The sequence below is a fragment of the Tinamus guttatus genome, unplaced genomic scaffold, assembly GCF_059628265.1.
Source record: "Tinamus guttatus ecotype Peru unplaced genomic scaffold, ASM5962826v1 Tinamus_guttatus_pri_ptg000056l, whole genome shotgun sequence".
Classification (NCBI taxonomy): Eukaryota; Metazoa; Chordata; class Aves; order Tinamiformes; family Tinamidae; genus Tinamus; species Tinamus guttatus.
In genome coordinates this window covers 1,927,747-1,949,800 of record NW_028288590.1, presented here as the reverse complement: position 1 = coordinate 1,949,800, position 22,054 = coordinate 1,927,747, and the positions used below count along the sequence as shown (strand labels likewise).

Genomic DNA, 22,054 nt, shown 5'->3' with positions numbered 1-22,054 from the left:
GCATCTGGGCAGCTCCAGGGACAAGAGGGACCATGGGGCAGCGGTGGCCACCATGTGCCTGCCCACGTAGTCACCTCGAGGGAGACATGCGGGGCATACAGAGTAGAGGTGGCTGAGGAGACGGTGGAGAGACTGAGGGGATGGTTGGGAGACGAAGGAGAGGGAAAGGGAGGACAGAGGTGACGACGATGGTACCGAGGCGATGCAAGGGGCTGAGGAGAGGGAGGGGAGAGTGATGTGAGGACAGAGGGGGCCAAGCGCAGGTGGCGCTGCCTTTGGGGCTGCTTCCCGCCATTTCCTTCCTTCCTTCCCAGCCGGGAAGCGGCGCCTCCATGGAGCGGCGCCGGGCGGGGCGAGCGGCCGGCTCGCGCCGGCTGTTTTATGGTTGTGGAGCTGTGGGCGCGGAACCCACGGGGGCTGCCCGGGCGGCCCCGCCTCCCCGCGCCGCGCCGCGGGGGCGGCCGCGCTCTTATCCCGGGCCCGGCCGGCGCGGCGGGGTCCTTGTCATGCGGCCCCCGTGGCGCGCAGGTGGGTGAGGGGGCTGCGGGAGCCGGGGGTTGACGTGATGTCCGGCCCGGCGGCGGGAGCGGGGCGCGCAGCCTCCGCGGCGGCGTTTGCGGGACACGGGGGACGGGGCGGCCGCTCCTGCGCCGGGAGGGAGCCGGAGCATCATGCGGGTGGCGTGAGGAGCTGCGTGCGGCGGCCCCGGGCGAAACGCCCACGTTTTGCTGTAAGGAGCGGGACGCGCTGGGCGTGCGGTGCCTGTGAGCAGGCTGGGCTGCGCCATGAGCCCTCGTCAGGGCGCCCGAAAAGCAGGAGTTAAGGAACGCTGGCGAGTTTTCACAGTGCTGAAGTCCCCGGATGGGCATTTTTGTGTTAGCTAGTCATGCATTACTGAGTGTCCAGCTTGCCAGGTCTTTGCAGACATAATATTTTGGAATTATAAGCATAGGCTGGAATTGTCTTTTTATCCTTAAATATTGTGGCTCCTTGGCCATTTACTGAAAGAATTGATATTACTTAAGAGAGGGGAAAAATCTGAATCATGTAGCCAAAATCTTGCAACTCACCATATTTTTGTATGTTCCTATTTCAAAACTGTTAGGAAGGTTGAATAAGTCCTCGCTTGAATCCTGTTCATAAGACAGGTTATATGTAGAGTTGTAACTGCTGTCTTATTTCCCTAATGAAGTAGAGCACTTGAGGCTGACAGAATGGAAAGCAGGAGCATGACACAAGAGAGCAGGTATCCCTAAATTCTCTACAGAAAAGTCCTCAACTACTTAACACTACCGTACTCTGCTCTACTAAACATTTCACGAGGAATGAAGAGTTCATGAACTCTGTTTTCAAAGTTCATCAAGACTAAGGTTGCCCACACTTCAATCAAAGCTGAAAGATGACTGAAAGGTTTTAATTCTGGTGCCATAAGGCTCTTGTCAGTTTTCCTGTCAGTGTTCTTGCATTTCCTGACGTTATAATGGTAGCTGATAAGATTATGCTTATTAACAAGTGCTTCTTCAGCAAGAGCTCAGGATGTGAAAGAGTGTAGTACAAAAGTCTTTTGTTGAAAGGAAGCTTCCCTTTAAATAGGGAGAAATTAGTTCTCCCTATGACATCATCTGTAATTTTACATTGTAAATACTGCTATTACTCTGGAATTTGCTATTCTTCATAGGTGGAGCCAAACAAACATCTTGTATGTCAACATAGATGTTGTTACCTAGAAGAAAATGAAATCATTCAGAATAGTAAGACTTCAAGTCCATCACTAGATAAGACAAGAAAAGTAGACAGTTGAGAAAAAAAGTTTGTTCACAAAACCTTATATATGTCCATTAATCTTTTCTGGAATGTTCAGTATTGAAGAATACGGAGAGATTTTGGGCTTGTATTTGATAAAAGTAGGAGAGAAGTTTCTCCTTAAAAATTCCAAGTCTTGGGGCAAAACAGAACAGTTAGGAGTAGACAAGTAGGAGTTAGGAGTAGCAGTTAGGAGTAGACATTTCCGTTCAATGCATAATCAAGCAGGTCTTTAGTAAGAGCTTTGCAATAAGTACTCAATGAGTTATGCAATAAATTCTCTGTGCAGTGTTTGGTTAAAAGGATTCCTCAAAATAGTGTTTGTGCTCTCAACAAGAGGCAGGGGAGAGTTGGCAGTAAGGCGTGTCGGGGAAGAAGTGTTATCCTATACTAGTCCTTTGCTGTCATACTGACAGTTGCAGAGAGGTGTATTTCCCACCTTGGACTCAAATCACTGAAGTCTTATCCGGGTTCATTCTTTTCCTTTGAGTTGTTGGAGATAGTGTTCAACAGAACTGTTGGGTAGGAGCTGTAACCTGGCTGAGTAACCTAAACTTACCAGTAAGGTCCGTGTTCCTTCTAACTTTTCTTATTCAGTCAATCATTTATTCTTTCTCTGTTCTGGCTTGGATTTAATTGGAATGATGTAGAGTTAGCTTGCATCCCACCTGCCCGCTTAACTAGTTAGTGTAGTGTGTACCCAGCTACTTGCATATGTCCTTAGTGAAATCAGTAATACCGATTCCCCTTTTATAGGATTTAAATTTTATTTTTTGGATAATTAATTCATTACATTTCTTTCTTCTAGAGTTTTTTCCCCCCCCCCTTTTTTTTGGTGTCTATACTTAAAATCAGAAATGAGTAAGTAACCAATGTTCTTTTATACTGTGATCTGTCCACAGACAAGGTTAAATATAGCACTTTCCATTTGTTGTATGGTTTTATGCTCTGTAAAAATTGGGACGGAGGAAGAAGAATTAGTATAAGTAAGACCCTTTTGAGGTTAGGAGAAAGTTCTGAAGATATTTAATAATGTAGGATTTAGAATTTCCATTTCATGGGAATTTCCCCAGCGATGATTACATTTTTGCCATGCTAGTTGATGACATTATTCATTTTGTATGAGCCCCATTATAAAGAGCTTTATTTTTTCTAATCAAAATATTAAGAGGAATTAGCAATGTATGTAGGCCAGTTCAAATCTGGGCTGCTCCCAAAAGGTGCTTTGCTTTGTCAGCGTTCATGCAGTCCTCCCATTAGCAGGGAAGCGGGTGTTCCTGCTGGCCCCGGCTCTGGCTCTGCCAGCACTGGGCTGCAATGGGAACACACGGTCGGGGCTGGGGGAAGAGTGAGCAGCAGCTCATACGTAGCTTGAAGAGACCATTTAACAAGTGCCCACTAAAACTGTATGCATATGGCATCTGCACAAACTATGAAACCTCTCTAAGTTTCCCACAGGATGGGGTGCATTTGTTTACAAAATGAGTTTCCGCCCAAGTGACGATAAGTGGCATCGGTTCTATTCATCACATACCAGGTTTTCAGTTATTTTGCTAGTGATTTACCTGTCTGCTGAGACCTGCTGCATGTTACCTGCGTTGGGGACTTTGGAATAAGATTACATTTCTGTCAGGCTTTGTGATTCAGGAGTTATTAAAAATGAGTGTCAGCAGGCCAATGGGAATTTCAGATGGCTTTTTAAAGAAGGATAAGTAAAAGATATCTGGATGTGTTAATCTTAAAATATTGATGGATTATATGTCTTGATTAACAGGCTCCAGTCATGGATCAATATACTGCCATTAATTCCCTCATCACATAGGAAATATTTACCGTATTGTGGGTACATTTATTAAGTGTGTGGAAAATTTACCTGTAATTGTGAGAAGTTCCCAGTTTTGCTGCCGGCTGCAGCGTGTGTTCCGGGCCTTCGTGGCAACCCGGGCTGCACTCCCTTCCTTCTCCCGACACGGCGGGCTGAGCGGGCTGCTGTGTGGTGAAGTTGCGTGTCCGGGACTCGGTAGCCGGAGGCCACCCTCGGTATCGCCCTCTGGGGCCTGTCAGCAGCAGCAGCAAGTTCCACGGGCGGTCAGGATTTGTCCTGCTTGCTCTTATCAGTCACTTGGAACACTTAATCACTTCTTTAGTAGGCGGCAGTGCCACACAATCAACTTCATCGTTTTTAAAGGCCTTAAAAGCAGAGACTGTAATTTCTAATGATATAGACTATTATTTTTTTGTTTCCCTTGTGTTCTTTCAGTGAGAAATTATTACTCTTCCTGATTCTTACTCCGACACCTGTAATCAGTGTATAAACAATATATTAATTCTCATAATGTCTTTGCTGCATTGGTTTCATTTGTTTTTACCCACTGAGTTTGATTTAATATGATTGCTCCCTTTGCACTTCTAGTTTAATGACCTGCCAGCTCTTTTATTTGGTTACTTTGGATTGGAAGCCATCCTGTTGCACAGGATCGTGTGACTTTGAAAGCCAAGACAATATTCTGTGGATCGGAGCTGTCCTTTATACCAAATCACTTCCTGTTTTCTATTGAGGGATTTAAAAAAGAAAAATAAAGACAGGAATTGGAGTTGCTAGTTAATAATAAGCTTGCTTGTATATGTCCAATACACTCATCTGAAGACATAAAGTCAGAAGAATCTGTTTGGACTTGCTGTACTTACTTAAAATTCTTGGCACCGTGGAAGTTGTGATTTGTTTCTTGCCTATACTTGTTCTGGAGATAGACCAGAAAAATGTAGTCATTAAACAAGCAGTGACCTGAGTGAGCCAATTAAAGCTGTATTCAGTTAGGGCTTAGTGTATATGAGTGTTGTGTTTAAATCACTGGTTAATGTGCTTAATAATCGTTAAAGAAGCAAGGGACACTGGAATCCTGCGGCAATTCTAGAGGCACCGTTACTGGTTGTGAAGTAGCTAGAGTCAAGTACAGGAACAGACAAAGTAGTTTCATATGTGGCAAAAATATCAGTAGGCCCAGGGAGCCTACTGATAGCCCAGGCCTCCCTTAGGCCTGGAAAGCCCCCAGGAAGGGAGTGTTTGCAGCTTCCTTGCTTGGTGCTGCCAGCAGTAGCAGATGCCGTTCCGGCCACCTCTAGCCCTGGGAATGGAGCAGCAGCTCCTCGGGTTTTTGCCATGTGGCTCTCGAGCTCAGTTCCTGGCTCTTCTGTCCCTTCCCCTCACTGCCTGCTTGCTACCAAACCGAGGGGAACAGGAAAGCTAGTTTAAACTCTCAGCAGAGCCAAGACCTCTGGTGTCAGTGTTTTTGTCTAACTGCCGAAAATATTTATTACTTACAGTCTTTTGATTCCCTAACAAGTAAGGCAGATTTATACAGAAAACAAATCATGCTGGTAAGTAGTTTTGGTAGTGAACATGTTCTGATTAGCATGGATTCCTCAAGGATTCTCAAGAAGTCTAGCTTAAAACTGTATTTCGGATTTTTGGACTCTACTACTTATTTTCTGAGTCTCGTTAGTCTTGCTTTGAAGAGCAGATCCATAAATACTTAATCCAATTGACCCTCATAGACAATATGAGGGATACAGTGGATAACAATTGCAATAGCAATCTTAGTATGACCAAGAGGTATAATTTTTTGACTCTGTGCTATACCAGAATAGTCATTAGGTATATCTACAGTGAAGATTTTTTTTTTCTGAATTAAGTAGCTTCCATGATCACAGACATCAGACCTGTTTTTGTTCTCTTTCATGCAGGACATGATAGGTAGAACAGAATCCTGTGCTTCAGGACAGATACCTATGACCTACCTAAGCTGCCTTGCTTACATGCTGGAAGAATGGACTGGAGTGGAGTACCTGCAGAAATACTTTTTTCACGTAGTCATTTTTACACTGATGCTGAGTGCAATACTAGTTTTTTTTATAGTTCCTTTAACAATCCTATTTTTCATTTCCCTTGCTAATATTTTGCTTTTAATATATCAGAGGAACAGTGAGGTAAAAGCAGATCCCTTGAGTGATGTTTGGGATAATGCACGGAAAACTTTGGCAAGCTTCTGGGATATATGTGCAAGAATATGGCATGGTAAGTATGGCTTGATAACTTGAAGGCTTGGATTACAGCTAGTAAGTATTGCCAAGTTTTAATTCTAGATTTCTTCCAAATGAGTACAGAGAAATGATATATATTGTACTTCATGTGGAATGGAATGCATAAGGTTCTGCTCTAAAGGGTGATTGCAATTTAGAAGAGAGAGAATAAAAGAGAGAAATGAAATTATATAGAGTAAATTTCTGTAAGTCAGTAGAAAGATGCACTTCATGGTTTCACAGTGGACTGCAGTGTTCATGTTAGTTCTAGTTACTTAACTGCAAGGGAGAATTAGGATTTCCTTTTATATTTTAGTAGCTGTTCATAACCCACTTCTTAAATGAACAATCAAAAAAAAAACCCACAAAAACTAACCAACTAACTGGAAATATAATTAGAGTATTTTTAGTTGGAGAAAACTATTTTGTGTTATGACAGTTTAAAATAACTTCAACGGCTGTATGGAAAAGAAATAGATACCATATTCAAATTTATGCTGTGGCAGAATTTAAACTTATCTGATCATTCCCTGGCATTATATTATATCTGCAGACACCTCAACACACCCTGCTACCTAGGAAAATCTACAGCCCCAAGTGACGTACCTGTTCTTCCCACAGATGTGGGCAGTCTGTAAGCAGGACTTAATTTTCCTTCCCTAATGATGAAGAAATTAGGCGTTATTCTGTGTTGCTGCCCTTCTTCACAGCGTTGTTCCCTTTATCTTTGAACCTCCTATGACAGGAAAGGTTCTGCAGCTCTTCCCCTGCCTGCCTGCTCCCTTGCCATCCTGCTCCTAAAGTGGCTCGTGATTGGAGCTGGACTGGGGATGGAGGCGAAGGCAGGCAAGGTGGGACTGAGGGCCTGGGGATTTTCCCAGACATTTTTAGGCTACTCTTCAGGCTCTTGCACCTCTCGCTGAAGGACATTCAGTAAAGGATAGTAAGTGGTTTGCTTTATATCCTATGCAGGTTATGAGCTTCACGGTGTGGAAAACCTACCAGAAGGAGCAGGCATTCTTGTGTATTACCACGGAGCCATTCCTATAGACCATCTTTACTTTTTAGCTAGGCTCTTTCTCCGGAAAAAAAGACTTTGCTTGTCCGTAGCTGACAATTTTGTCTTTCGTTTACCAGGTAAGAACATGACCTGCTGTATTTGAGCATTCTGAATTCATTCTGCCTATCTGCCTATTGCTGATTTCGGTGAAATTAAAAACTTACAATCTGAAGAGAATTTTTTAAGCAAAAAGATGGAGGACAGGCTGGTAAATGCCTTAATATAGGCGTGTCATGTATATTAAAATGATGATAATATGGAGCAAGCTATTTAAAAGTACATTCTTCCAAAAAAAGGTCTAAACAAGGAAAACAAAGCATAAACTCAAGCAAATTAATGTAAAGCTGTATTATGGCATGTAGCTAGACGTATCATGTCTAGAAAGACATGAAAGGCAAGAAAATCAAGAGATTCTGGTTTACAGCTGGAATCCCAAAACAAAATAGAGCTTAGCAGAATTTTGAATACTTTTGAATACTTTCACTGTAGTGAAAAGGATGACAAATTATGGAAATCAGACTTCTCTGATAATTAAATTAGTAGAAATCATGGCTAAAAGTAAAATACTTAGTAAAAAAAAAAAAAAGGTTTGTCCGTTCACCTCCCCCTCTGCTACCACACTTAACCTGCTTTTTGCAGAGGAAAGTTACAATTTACAAATCGGTTCTTTGAAGAGTGCTCTTGAGACAGGCTGTACCTAAGTCTCCAGAAGACTTTTGACCAGGTCCTTCCCAAAAGTCTTTTGAAGTAATTATGCTGTCACAGGAGAAGTCTTGTGAATCTATTACTAGTTAAAAGATAGGAAAAACGGGGTAGAAATAAATTGTTCCTTTTCACAAAGAAGCAGGATTCACAAAGTGTACCTATGGAGATCTGTGTTAGCACATGTATTGTTGAACATAATCAAAAACTGGATCAATAGTGAGATGATAAAGCCGTATGCTTTTTATAGGCCTTACTTATTTTTAAAGCTAAAGCTATTGTCCACACAGACAATACAGTTATTTAACAGTACTGAACCACAATCTGATAAAATGGCAAATGAAGCTATTAAATATGATGCAATGCGTAAGGGAATGAAAACAAGTGTAATTATAATAAATATACATAATAAATATACTATAAGAAATATGCAAGTAGTCTTTAAATTCTCTAGAGAATTTTAGGAGTATGTCAGCTCAACTCCTAGTAATTGCCAAAGGCAAATAGAATTTTAGAAATATAAGGAAGAGAAAAAACAGAAAATACTGTTATGCTTTATGCTACTCTAAATGCATATGGCCCACACCTTTGGTCCAAAAAAGCTGCAAAATAGAAAAGATGCCCCCCCCCCCCCCCAAAAGGGCAACAAGGATGATCAGTGGCATGGAATGACTTCCCTTGAGGAGACTAAGTAGGACAGAATTCTTGCACGGTTGAAGGGTATAAAATTGAAGGAAGAGGTTAATAAGAAGTGTTAACTCTCCTTTATAGTAATTCTTGTGATGGATCATAATTCTTAACAGGCAAAATTTTAAAGCAAAGGAAATACCTTTTCACTTAGTAATGCTATGGCTTTCATAGCTACAGGATAAAAAAATAGAGGTGAGTTCACAAAGGGATTAGGCAAAGTTGAAGTCTTATCTTTGATAGAAAAAATTATCAAATAAAATGCACTGAATAACATCAGATGCAATTACAAGATTCAGCTTTTTATTTTTTTTTACACTGTGTTCCAGAGTTGCTGACTCTTGTAAAAATGCAGTGCTAAACATCCCTTTTGACACTGTATAGTTGTTTTATGGTTATTATTATTAATAGCTGCTTTTCAAACCATGCAGTTGAATACAGTGAATTTGAAGATTAGGGAAAACGTTGTTTTCTGATGCTCTCTGAGAGCTGGAATTTCTAGTTTTAAAATGTGAATATAATATAATGAAGTAGTGTGTCTGTGCTTTTAAAACTGTCTTTTGGAGAAACCACAGCTACTGAAAGAAGTGAAGGAGATTCATCCAGCTGTTCAGCCAGCACTGAAACTGCCCTGTTAATTCTGCTGCCCTTGCATCTTCAGAGTCACAGAACTGCCAAGCTTGACGATCTCAAGTAGTTTGCAATTCAACTGTGTAGAACTTGGCATAAAACATTAAACATTACATTTTAAGAGCACTAAAAATCCACGCTTTACAGGCATTTTGTTTTTGTAATAATATTGTACGTTTTGGTTGTTTTCTATTAAAAATTATTTAAAAGAAAGGAAGGAGGAGTAGAGGCTAATTGTCAGATTTCTAGCTATGAGGCACTAGTTTCTATAGTGTGGCTGGTGTTTTGATATTTATGGCAAATAAATTGCATACAAAAAAAACCCAAAAGACTATACATTTGCATTGACTTAGGGAGATGCTCTTACTAAGTTCATCTTGATAGTGCTTGGGCAAAAATATTGTTCCATATTCACCACTTTGCTATTATTTGCTCTGTTTGTGTTTTATTTGCTGTGTGTTTTATTGACTTGATAGATGTTTGCCTTACTTCAATTATGCAGCCATTAGATTTTCATTAAGCGTTAATCTTGTTACATGGAAGCACTGTTATGATTTAGTGTTACAGTAATGTGTATTTGCTATTTATTTATTACAGGAATTAAATTATTATTGGCAGTGTGTGGCATTATGCCAGGCACAAGGGAGGAGTGTCTCAGTGCCCTGAAGAAGGGACATCTGGTGTCCATCTCACCTGGTGGGGTTAGAGAAGCGCTGTTCAGTGATGAAAGTTATCAGCTCATGTGGGGAAATCGAAAAGGTTTTGCTCAGGTGGCTATCGATGCAAAAGTGGTGAGTAATAAATACATGTTACCATCCAGGTTGATGCTTATTGCATGCATGTTTCAGTATAGAATGCAGTTTATGACAGTTTACTGGGAAAACTTTCAGACAGAAGAAAAGGGTTTGGGAGTAAAGATTTCAATTCCTCTTCTCCTGCCTTCCCCAAGCCTAGCAACGTACAGGCAGCAAAGGTTTTATGGAAGTGTGTAGCTTTTGTCTTGGCCACTGCAGAACATCCGTCTCCAAAGCTCCATCTTGGATGAGTCTCTGCCTGATGCCTTCTATCTTCATGCAGGCATTTACTTTCTTGTCTTGACCACCTTTCACAAATTTATGCCTTGGTCCTTCTTCTCAATATTGCTGTAACATTTGATTCTTTTCTATTTTCTCATCCTACTAGACTATGAAACTATATTCCTCTTACTTTTTTCCTTCTACACCTCCAGTCATTTTCTTACGGATTTTTAATGCATTATCCTTATTTATCTTTCTTCTCCCTATGTTCTGTGCCAGACCAGGATTTTGTTCTTACCTTTGCTCTCCATGTTCATTTCACTCCCCTTTACCTTCCTTTTCTCAAAGGGGAGGGCTGTTAGTCCCAAATTTAATGTACTATGAGGTCTTGTACACCACTGCTTATAGGAAAATACGGGAGTTTGAACAGAATAAACCCAGGCAAATTTGATGTGCATTTTGAAGTCCCTTATTATTTTTTCTTTTCTGTATTAATACATAATAACATACTTGAATGCTTTTTATGCAACTTGAATGATTTTTCATAATTCCATTTTCCTGTTTGCCTTTCAAGCTACCTTGCAGTGATTTATGTTACCCTGCCTGCTAAAGCAGGCACTGTGTAGGACTGTCAGTCTGGAGAGCCCAGCAGGGATTGTCTCCTTTGGCACCTGCCAGCCTGGGCGCTCTCTTACAGGGTGTTACAGGATGTCCTACTCTGTGTTCCTTCTGTTTCTGAATACACTCTTGCAGGTGTCTGTTTTCTTACAATCAGGAGGTGTGCTGATGGTGAGCATTACTATAACAAGCTTGCAGGCACCACTGAATTTTGGACACTTTCTATATTCCTCTGGAAGTCTGTGATTGGAAATATATTAGATAGAAAATGATGCTTAAAGAAAAAAAAAAAAAGTGCTGTTTAACTGTAGGAACCGAATTTCACCCGTAAGAGGACAGCATTAACCATATGCACTGTTTCTTACTAAAGTTAGTCCCATAGTAGTAACTGGATTCCATGTGTTCCCAAACTCGAGAGTGATTTCTCCTGTATGTTTTTGCTGCATCCTTTTCAGTTCTGGTCAAAATAGTCTCACTGGGTGCCTGAAGACTGGGAATAGAATCATCTGAATTCAACAGAGCTCAGTTTGTAATGAAGCAACTAACATATGTTTTGCTAATTCTCATAGAGGCAAGAGACTAGCAGAGCCTTCTTTTGAATTTATCCAGCCTACAGTGTAGTCACCATGCCATGAACCAAACGCACTTTACAGCATTCTCTCGTTTTAGTTCCGATAATGAAATGAATTTCTTCTTCATTTTCTTTAGCTGTCTCAGGACTGCCCTCCAGAAGGAGAGTAGTCTAAGGACACAGAGTGGCCCTTCTTTATCCAAAGGACTTTTTGTTTGTTTTTTCCCAATGGGATTATTATCTAAACATTATTACTTGGTAAGATCTTATTTTGAGGAACAGATGTGATAAACCAAAACTGAATGCCTTCCTGCTTTTTGTTGTGGTAAGGCATCATGAACTGAATGACTTCAGAACACAGGATTTTACATTTAGGCAGAAATGTTGCAAAATTTCACTTTATGGTTCAGTCAGACATACTATAATAAATCCATAGTATCCAAATTATTTTCCTTAGAATCCCAGTCAATCCTTATAATACGCCTTTGCAGTGAAAAATGGAAACCACTGTCAGTGTTGGTCATTTGCCTTGTGAATGCTGACTTTAAAACAACAGTGTTTGTGGGAGCTCAGAGATGTCTTCTGACTTCTATTCTTAGCTTATATGTGATAAAGACACTTGACTGACTTTACTCAACAGGCTGTTAAAGTAGCTCATTTTCCTTTCAAGCTTTTACTATAATATCAGTAGCATACATATATTCACTGTTATTCACTATATTCAATACACTTAGGAAAGAACGGGAAAAGAAGTGAGGCTTAATCAACATATTAGTCTCTGTCTGAAAAGCCAGCAAGAGGCTCTAAAATAATCTTAGGGTAAAAAATATCTTGAGGGAAAAAAAGGCAAAATTCATTCTTAACAAATCTCCAAAATTTGAATAGTGCATTTAGATTTTTTTTGTAATTACTGCATGGAGAACATCTAATTCCTATTGTTCAAAATGATTAATTATCATTCAGTTTATTTTACTCAATTCTTTTTTTACATTTGGGAAATGAATTAGAATTGGAAACATACCACTTTCATCGGTGCAGTCTCTAGGTAGGAGATCTCAAGCTCAATATGGGCTTTCAAAGTGGGAAGACTGAAAACTGAGCAAATTGCTGATAAAGGCATTTATTTCGGGGGGTGGGAGCAGGGGTGGGAGGAGAAAAAAGAAAAAAAAAGTTTATTGATTTCTAGGTAGAACTGATACTTGAGTTTCTGTAGAGGTGCCTAAGATGTGGAGAAAAACCAACAAACTACTGGTGTCAAATGTGGCAATGTCTCCCTTTCCAGTCAATCCTAAGAAAAATGTTTAACGTGGGTATTTGCCCCAGACGGAAATGTGAAATTTGGAATGCTAGTAAACTATCAGAATTCTGTAACTTCCAGAGCAGACTGTAAGATCAGTTCAAAGTAAAATAAACTTCCACTGCAGGCAACATACTAAGCCCTCAGCACTTCAGCGATAAGAAATTTCTGCTTGTCATCTGACCAACCAATTCTTACCTTCTACATTCGAGGAATTCTCATCTGCTATATCTGGCACTATAACACAATTTCAGACACAGTGTAAGCTTTTGACTTTTTTGTTTTTCTTGATCCTATAGCCCATCATTCCAATGTATACTCAAAATGTCCGTGAAGCATATAGGATGTTTAAAGAAACAAGTAAGAACTTTAAAATATATTTTAAGTTTTTGAATCTTTTCTTCACTTTTCTTCCAAAGATTTTTCTTTTCAGACTTTTGCTTATCCTGGATTCTTTAACATGCCTGTTGTGGGTCAGAGGTATCTTAAATTAGCAAGTGTGTAACTGGGGTGTGCTCTGTGATTTTGTTCTTTACCGCAGTCTCCTTTTTGTAATCTAGTGATTCTATCATCCCTTGTTTTGGTGGACAGTTACCTAAATCTCACAATTTGTTCTTGACTGTCAAATGAAAGCAGCATTTTTAAGGATTCTTTTGAAATCTTTCAGCCTCAAGTTTAGATTGGGTTTCTTGTCACTGTGATCTCACTTTTGTAGGATTTTTAAGACAGTTATATGAAAGTACTCGACTGCCATTTACTCCACCATATGGAGGAATTCCTGTAAAGTTTCGCACCTATATTGGGGAGCCAATCCCTTATGATCCAAATATAACCGCAGAGGAACTAGTTGAGAAGGTAAGTTAGCTATCCCTGCAATGCTGAACTGCACACTTTTTCCTCTATTGTACGTGCACTTGAAACTCACTTTTTTTTTTGTATGATTGATTAGATACAAATACACTTTTACGAGCTTGTTCCTATAATGGACAGTTGAGCATCCTGATTATATAATGTGCAGATATCTACCAGGATGTACTGATGCACTAACAGCTGCTTGGGATGCCGCTATCCTTTCAGAATGTGTGATCATTGTGATCTTGGAACACTAACTTTGCTTTCTCCCTCTTTGATAACTTTGATAACCAAAATGATATAAATTACGTTTAAGTTCAGTTTGAAGTACATAGGAAAATAAACTTCATATATAACACATATCTTCCCTAAAGAACATGGGGCACTAGAAACATAGATAAATTCCAAAAGAGCTTCAGTCTCACTGTCAAAAGGAAAAAATAAATTAAAAAAATCACTTCCTAAATGTAAAAATATTGCAAGTGCCTACAGCTTGATGAAATTAATTGTGGCTAGGTGCATAAAAACTTTTATAGATCTATGGCTTAGGCATTTTTCAAAATACTAATCTATGCTGGAAATTCCCTTAAGTTTTTTCATAGAAGATGAAAGATAGCTTTATTCAGAAAATTGTATTGTGGTCTAGGAATAGATAGATCAGAATATGGGTTAGGAATCATTGATCTAAAAATCAGGCATAAAAGGATACAAGAAGCTTTGTTTTGTTTCAAAGGATCTGCTGCAGATTGTCCTGGGCTTCAGGCAGTGAAGCCAGGACAGGTTTTGCCAGTTACAGAAGAACTGTCCCTGCAAGCTGTGGCATTTGGCCTTACCAGCTGCAGGAGGTTGCATGCAAGATTAATACTAAAAAATCAGTCCTTATGGTTACCCAAATTCTATGATTTGTGTTTTGTATACTTGATAAACTGAAATTTAAAATTGCCACTGAATTATCTTGCTTTATTAAGTCAGGAGTTTGGCGATCTACTTCAGTGGAAATAGATGTGTCTGCATCCAGTATTAGTTAAAAAATAAAAAACTTAAATGAGGTTTGAGATGAACTGTAGACTTGCTGACCTCCATCTGATCCTGCCTTGGAAAGGAGTCAAGAAGTTAATCTATCAGGAAAAGTTTAGCTACTTTTTGGCTTATGTTCCCACTGATATTTTGCCTCTGCTTTGGGACAGATGTCTGTAGTATTTAGCTATCCTTTTATTTTTGGAATTTAAATATATTAGGAAAAACTAAAAGACCCTATTTCTATCACTAGTGGAGATGCAGAATATTTTATATATTTTCTTCACAAACTTGCATCTGACTTGCATGCAGACTAAAAAGTAATGGAATATAGTTGAGTTCTCTTATTATGTACATGTTGAATATGATAAAATTATAGAAGAACTGTGATATAATTGTAAAATTCATGTTGGGAGGAACATCTAGAGGTCCCATGGTCCAACCTCCTGGACACAGTAGGCTCAGATAAGACTGGACAAAGTTTATTGAGCTTTATCCATTGCTCTTGAAAACCTCCAGAGTGTAAATATATCAAAGGCTAATTTGACTTAGTTAGTTCCTGGGCCCAAGTCTTAATATGACCCTTACCAAACTGCACCCAATGTTCTTTTTCCTTTTTAAAGGATAATGCCATTAGGATAGATAGTTAATATAATTGACATCGTTTTTTTTCTTAAAGTAGATCTTAAATATGCATTTCCCAGGGCCTCTGCAAACTCTGGCAAGGAGTCAGTGATTATGCTGTTTCTTGCATAAGCAAATATGTAAAGGGCAACAACGTTCTCTTCTCTTTCAGACAAAGACTGCAGTCCAGGCTCTAATAGACAAGCACCAAAGAATCCCAGGCAGCATATGGAAGGCCTTATTGGACCGATTTGGTACAAAGAAGAAGAGTGATTAGAGTGCTCATGTTTGTTTAATTGTTGTACGGCAGGGATGGCTAAGAATTGTTTTTTAACCAGTTTCACTTACAAGTTTCTGCAGATTCATCAGAGGAAAACCATTGATGTCTTACAGGCTCCCCTGCATATGCCTCTTTGAAGACATTATTAAGTCAAAAAGAGTGGGCCCTTAAACAAGAGAACTTCCATGTAATAATAGTGCAAGTGCCCAACTTGCCAGAAGAAAATCTTGTAGCTGGTATTTAGCCTGTACCTACAACAAATATGTACATAGAGCTGAGGGCCTCAAAAATAGCGTTCTGTGGTTTTAAATTTTGAGCTGCTCCCAGTCTAGTTACTGAAAAGAATCTCAAATTGGGTGCTGTCCCACCAGAGTTCAGTGGAGCAGGCACCTCTCTAGGCACCTTCCCAGTCAGACTTCACACAAGAAGGTGTGAGAAGGGCAACTGTCTCACTTTGGCTATTCACTATTGCTTAGATCTTTTTTTGTTTGTTTTTTGCTGGAGATATATATACAGATGGAAATAATTCCACATTAAACCTATACAGATTCCTTGTCTTAACGGTTCAGTATCCTGGAAAGTAAATTCTACATCCAAGACTTGGCTCTGACAGGAAAGTCTCCTATGCAGATATTTTATCCCTTTTGTACAGAGAAGAGAGGGATCCCACTCTCATACTATGAGGAGATGGAACAAATAAGTCACAGAGTGACAGAAAAATCTGATTCAGGTTCTAACTAACATTTGAGTTAAGAATTATAATTTTACATTCTCAGAGAAAATAAAAAGGCTTTAGTTAAAGGTAGCATTAAGCAAATACATGTTGAATATTTTCATTTCTTGGCTGGTACATCCCTGACTGGTACGGCACCACATGATACTGATTTAGACCTGTCCCCAGTCTGAGAATCCTGAAGTTAGTCTATTTGCTGTAGTTACCCTCCCAGGGAGCTGGCCGGGGGAGCTTCCTTATGTACTCTAAGCCTGAGGTTTATAATCTCTGGTGGTTTGCCTAAAAATGCAGCACCCCATGTGGATTGAGCCTAAATGCCTTTTGGAAAGGAGGACCCATTGATTGGAATACCGAAACTTGCTACAAGGCAGACTGTATTCCTTACAAACTATATGATGTTATTGGTGGGAATGGGAGACTTTTGTATAATTAAAAACAACCAACACTGCTAATCACAAAACCAAATAAAGGTAATTGTTGTGCCTTATTTGTTTTTCTTCTTGTATTTTAACATCTGCCTTCTTTACTGACAACCCTAAAATTGATGTAGCATCAAAGATGATATGGCTCATTGTCACTGGAAAACCAACTCTGCTCTTTGGATCAAAGTGCTCTTCCCTCCTGTTCCGCTGCTGCGTCTCCCCAGACACTTCTCATATATCTGAAGAAGGAAGCAAGCTGGGCAGGAAAGAAAAAAATAAGAAATCTTGTCCTGAAACAACTCAAATGCATCCTCAGACTTGGGAATGTTACCGGAATACTTTAACTAGGTGTAGTGAAAACTGTATACAGGCAGAAAGACTTTTTTTCCCAACAGAGACTTAACACGCATGGGAAATGACAGACTAATGTAAATGAAGATGCAGACTACTGTGCCTGGACATGAATGGGAATTCAAACCATGCAGTCTTACGTAGTGCGCCCCAGCAACTAGAGCTAAAATTCACAGCTGGGGTTAACCTGGAAGGAACTAAAAGAAAGGACTGCAGATACTAAAATGGACACAGATGAAGAAGCAGCAGTGAAAATCTGAAAGTCTTCCTTGTTATCACAAAAATCCGGTGGAAGGAAGATTCCTATTTTTCAAGCACATTAGCATTATCATTTAGCAGACTGCAAGCACCCAACCTTGGACAGAGGACAGGTAAGGAGCAATGATTATCTTACCAAGCAGGGATCTAAGCCTAGATCTCCTTTATAACCAGGGTTAACAGTTGCTCAACACAGCTAAAGCTTTTGCTGGGCTGTATCATGTTACCGCAGCATCCCTAAATTGTCTGCAGTTTGCTTGAAATGCACTGGAGTTAAACTTAGTTTCTACCAGTTGTTCTCTCTCACTTCTGTCTTAAAAATATTTTCTGGTTCTTAAGGTAACAAACAAAAGCTCATTATTTAGAAATTCTAGTGGTTCTGAATGAACTATAAGACAGGTTTTATTCTAATATTTAAATTGGTTGTTTTTTGTAAATATTTTTCATAAATACTGCTCTCCTAAAAGAGTTTGTTTCCATACAAATAGAATTGTATTTTCACCTCCATCAAATTGCTCTCCTACAACATGTATTGTTTTGTCTCTTCATCAAAAAATAAAAAAGAAATGAAAAATAGGGAATGTGGAGGATAGTTTGCCTAATAAGTGATACATGGAAATCATAGAATCATAGAATGCTTAAGGTTGGAAGGGATGTCTAGAGGTCATCTAATCCAACCCCCCCGCACACGCAGGGTCACCTAAAGCACGTGGCACAGGACTGCGTCCAAGTGGGTTTTGAAGATCTCCAGAGAAGGAGACTCCACAACCTCTCTGGGCAGCCTGTTCCAGGGCTCTGTCACCCTCAGCCCCATGTTCCTTAACTTTTCATACGTGAGGTTTTCCTAACGCAAACTACAGAATTCTGTCTTGGGGGAGGACTATACTACTGGTAACACTGAAAAATAAGTTAATTTGACAACAACTGCAAATAAAATTACAAAATGCAGAACTGAATAGCTACAGTTCAGAAGTCAGATAATGTAAACACAAATGATAGCCAGTCAAGAAAGCATAACAGACAAAGATATGAAAGAATTTGCAGGCAATTTGTCATGGGCTGATCTTAAGTTAAAGCTGATGACACCGTTTGTAATGGCACAATTGTGAAAATTGTTAAATTTCAGCTCAGCTGGTATGGCAGCTAGAGGAAACTGTGTCTGGAACTAGCTTGGTGTAGCAGAGAAGCCTTTTTCAATATATATTAGGTTGATTTATTTTTAGCATACTAAGCAGATCTAGGAATAATAACTGAGGCTGCAGGACAGTCAGAAATATGCTAACAAATGCTTCAAACTTCATGTCCAAACTGCAAACTTCCCCAATAAAATTATTCTAAAATTCGCAAATATAACAACCTTGCAAAATCTGGACATCAAATTACCTCATGTTACAGCTATTACAACTTCCTAGGTTTTCCTGGTCCCTGGCTGAGAAGATTTAAGTCAAAATATGGATGTTTCAATATATGGAATTAATTAAAGGACAAGTATTTGCGTACTATGCAACATATGTCAAAGAAAAAAGGAAAAAAAAGACAAAAAAAGGGACCAAATGCTATAAAAATCCCAGATACTAGCCGTTCAGTTTATTTTGAAGAACAGGATTGATGTATCACATTGACTTCTTGTTGCCCAAATCAAGTTAAATAAAAAAAAATATAGTTTGAATTACCAAACTGTGTAATCATACAGTTCCCTCTACATACAGTCTACCTGTAACCCATATTTGAACATCATCATCTCTAATATGTCACTGAAAAGAGAGATTATGTAGATTTAAAAGTGTATATGCAAATACATTTGCAAGAGCACATACATTTTTCGATTTAAATGTATTAAATTTTAAAATGTATTAATTTATTAACTTCATAAAAATGTTAAAAAGTATGTTCCAGTCTGACGATAAATACAGTTGGAGTACAGTCAGCTTTATAAATCAGTCTTCCTCCACAAATTCTGTCTAGAATACATTTGGGCCCGAGAGGCAGGAAAATTTTATTGCCACTTATTTTTTCTACTGTATCTGCTGGTTCTATGGTGTAATGCAAAGCCAAAGGCATGTATTTCCGTGCTACAGCATCTGCAATTGAACTGCAAAAGATGAGATTTTAGTAAAGACTGGCAGATTAGCAAATTGGGACCCAGCAATACAGAACAACTTATATAGGAATAATGTAAAAGGTCACACTAGTGGAGAAACAGCAATATTTGTTAAAGAAATGTAAGTAATTTAACTGCGTGAACTTAGAGAGTCTATATAGATTTTTTTTGTTGTTTATAGAAAATGCACCATACTGGCATCACCCAGTCAGGATGGTGTTAATAACTATGACAAATTGTAGAGCTACAAGCGTAGAAAGAGTAATGACAGACTCGCTTATTCTCTGTAAGCCTGATAAAAACCACAACAGGCAGTATATCAAGGCTGTATTTTTAAATATCATAGAACAAATGCTTTTAGGATAGTTTGGAACAGCAGCTCTGGATTTACTGTGGAGAAAGGCCCAGATTCCCATTCGCAATGAATGTTACTATTGAAGATGACCACATTTCTCTCTGAGTCATCATCTTTATATGACGAAGAACCGACAAAACCCACCATGGTAACACCTGCGGGGCCGGAGGAGGTGGTAGCAAGTAAGTGCTGCAATGAAACCTACGGGCTCTTCAGAAGGGAGGACAAGGCAGAAAAGGAGGTGGCGTAGCCGTGTATGTTAGGGGGTGCTTCGATTGCATGGAGGTCCAGGTGAGTGATGGAAAAGCCGAGTGTTTATGGGTCAGGATCAGGGAAAGGCCAAAAAGGCTGATATCCTGGTGGGAGTCTGCTATACCCAGGATGAATAGACGGATGAGGCATTCTACAGGCAGCTGGCAGAAGTCTCATGATCGGCAGCCCTTGTTCTCGTGGGGGACTCCAACCTACCAGATGTTTGTTGGGAATACAGTACAGCAGGGAGGAAACAATCTAGGAGGCTCTTGAAGCACGTGGAAGGTAGCTTCCTATCGTCCTAAGCTGGTTAAGTGAGTTTAAGGGGAGCAGCCCCACTGGACCTGCTCTTTGCTAACAGAGAAGACTGGTGGGAGATATGGTTGGAGGCCATGTTGGGCATAGTGACCACAAAATGATATGTGTTCAATTCTTGGTGAAGTCAGGAGGGGTGTCAGCAAAACCACTATGTTGAACTTCCTGAGGGCAGACTTTGGACTGTTTAGGACATTGGTTGGGAGAGTCCCTTGGCACAAGGTCCTTAAGAGCAAAGGGGTTCAGGAAGACCGGACATTTCTCAAGGAGGAAATGCCCAAAGTGCAGGAGCAGTGTCTCTGTGTGCCAAAATATGAGCTGCAGGGAAAGAAGGCTGGCTTGGCTGAATAGGGACCTATTGCTGAAGCTCTGGGAAAAAAAAAAGGGAGTTTACCACCTTTGGAAGAAAGGGCAGGTAACTTGGCAAGTGTACAAGGAAGATGCTAGGGTATGCAGGGAGGAAATCAGTAAGGTGAAAGCTCGGATGGAATTCAATCTGGCCACTGCTGTAAAAGACAACAAAAAATGCTTCCACAAATACATTAACAAGAAGAGGAGGGGCAAGGAGAATCTCCATCTTTATTGGATGCAACAGGGAATATTGTCACCAAGGATGAGGACAAATCTGAGGTACTTAACGCTTTCTTTACCTCAGTATTTAACACTCAGATCAGTTATCCTCAAGGTCCTCAGGGATGGAATCATAGAATCATTATGGTTGGAAGACCTTCAAGACCAAGTCCAACTGTAAGTCCTTCAACATCATGCCTGCTAAGCCATGTCCCTAAGTGCCTTATCTACATGTTTGCTGAACACTGCCAGAGACGGTGACTCCATCTCTGGAAGGCATCTATAGGAAGACACCTATAGAGTGCACCATAAACCCCCCAAAATCTAGGAGGAAACGGTCACTGACCTGTTATTCCACTTGGACACCTACAAGTCTATGGGGCCACATGGGATCCACCCAAGGGCTCTGAGGGAGCTGGCAGAAATGCTCACCAAGCCACTCTCCATCATCTACCAGTGCTCCTGATCAACAGGGGAGGTCTTAGACGACTGGAGACTGGCCAATGTGATGCCCATCTACAAGGAGGGGTGCATGGATGATCTGGAGAACTACAGGCCCGTCAGCCTGACCTCAGTATCAAGGAAAGTTATGGAGCAGATCATCTTGAAGGCGATCACACAGTGTGTGTGCAACAACCAAGGGATCAGGCACAATCAATATGGGTTCATGAAAGGCAGGTCCTGTCTCACCAACCCGATTTCCTTCTATGACCAGGTGACCTGCCTAGTGGATGAGGGAAAGGCTGTGGACATGGTGTACTTAGACTTCTGTAAGGTTTTCAACACAGTCTCCTGCTGTCTCCTCCTGGAGAAGCTGGCAGCTCATGGCTTACACTGGTGGACTCTTTGCTGGGTGAAAAACTGACTGGATGGCCAGGCCCAGAGAGTGATAGTGATTGGAGTTAAATCTGACTGATGACCAGTCACGAGTGGTGTGCCCCAGGGGTCAGTGTTGGTCCTCTTTAATATCCTTACTTACGATCTGGATGAAGGCATTGAGTGCATCCTCTGCAAATTTGCAGGTGGCACAAAACTGGGAGGAAGAGTAGATCTGCCTGAGGGTAGGAAGACTCTGCAGAGGGATCTGGGCAGGCTGGATTGACAGGTGGAGACCAGCTGCATGAAGTTCAAAAAAGCCAAGTGCCAGGTCCTGCACTTCGGTCACAACAACCCCATGCAGCGCTACAGGCGTGGGGCAGAGTGGCTGGAGAGCTGCACGGCAGAAAAGGATCTGGGGGTGCTGGTTGACAGCCAGCTCAACGTGAGCCAGCAGTGTGCCAGGGTGGCCAAGAAGGACAAGGGCAGCCTGACTTGTATCAGGAACAGTGTAGCCAGCAGGCCAGGGAAGTGATTGTCTCCCTGTAGTAGGCGCTGCTGAGGCTGCACCTCAAATACTGTGTTCAGTTTTGGGCCCCTCACTACAAGAAGGACATTGAGGTGCTGCAGTGTTTCCAAAGGAG

At 40.5% G+C, this 22,054-nt stretch overlaps 1 protein-coding gene across 2 annotated transcripts; it reads left to right on the top strand.

The window, feature by feature from the left end:
- Positions 1–481: 481 nt before the first annotated feature.
- On the top strand, positions 482–15,498 carry LOC104575774 (DGAT1/2-independent enzyme synthesizing storage lipids-like). 2 transcript variants are annotated; one of them, XM_088540156.1, is made up of 6 exons: positions 482–528; positions 6,856–7,020; positions 9,560–9,753; positions 12,764–12,824; positions 13,180–13,319; positions 15,130–15,498. In XM_088540156.1, the coding sequence occupies exons 1-6, from the start codon at positions 507–509 to the stop codon at positions 15,232–15,234; spliced, it is 687 nt and encodes a 228-aa protein (XP_088396282.1). In that variant the 5' UTR covers positions 482–506; the 3' UTR covers positions 15,235–15,498. The 2 variants fall into 2 exon arrangements, with proteins under 2 accessions (XP_088396282.1, XP_010221425.2); XM_010223123.2 differs by lacking the exon at positions 482–528 and adding an exon at positions 5,483–5,878.
- Positions 15,499–22,054: the final 6,556 nt, after the last annotated feature.

What these genes read in the sequence shown, in the direction of transcription:
- LOC104575774 (XM_010223123.2), top strand. Translation starts at nt 5,542, where the DNA reads ATGCAGGACATGATAGGTAGAACAGAATCCTGTGCTTCAGGACAGATA. An exon ending in ATGTGCAAGAATATGGCATG is followed by an intron (nt 5,879 to 6,855) that starts GTAAGTATGGCT and finishes TATCCTATGCAG; the next exon opens with GTTATGAGCTTCACGGTGTG. An exon ending in TGGCTATCGATGCAAAAGTG is followed by an intron (nt 9,754 to 12,763) that starts GTGAGTAATAAA and finishes TTGATCCTATAG; the next exon opens with CCCATCATTCCAATGTATAC.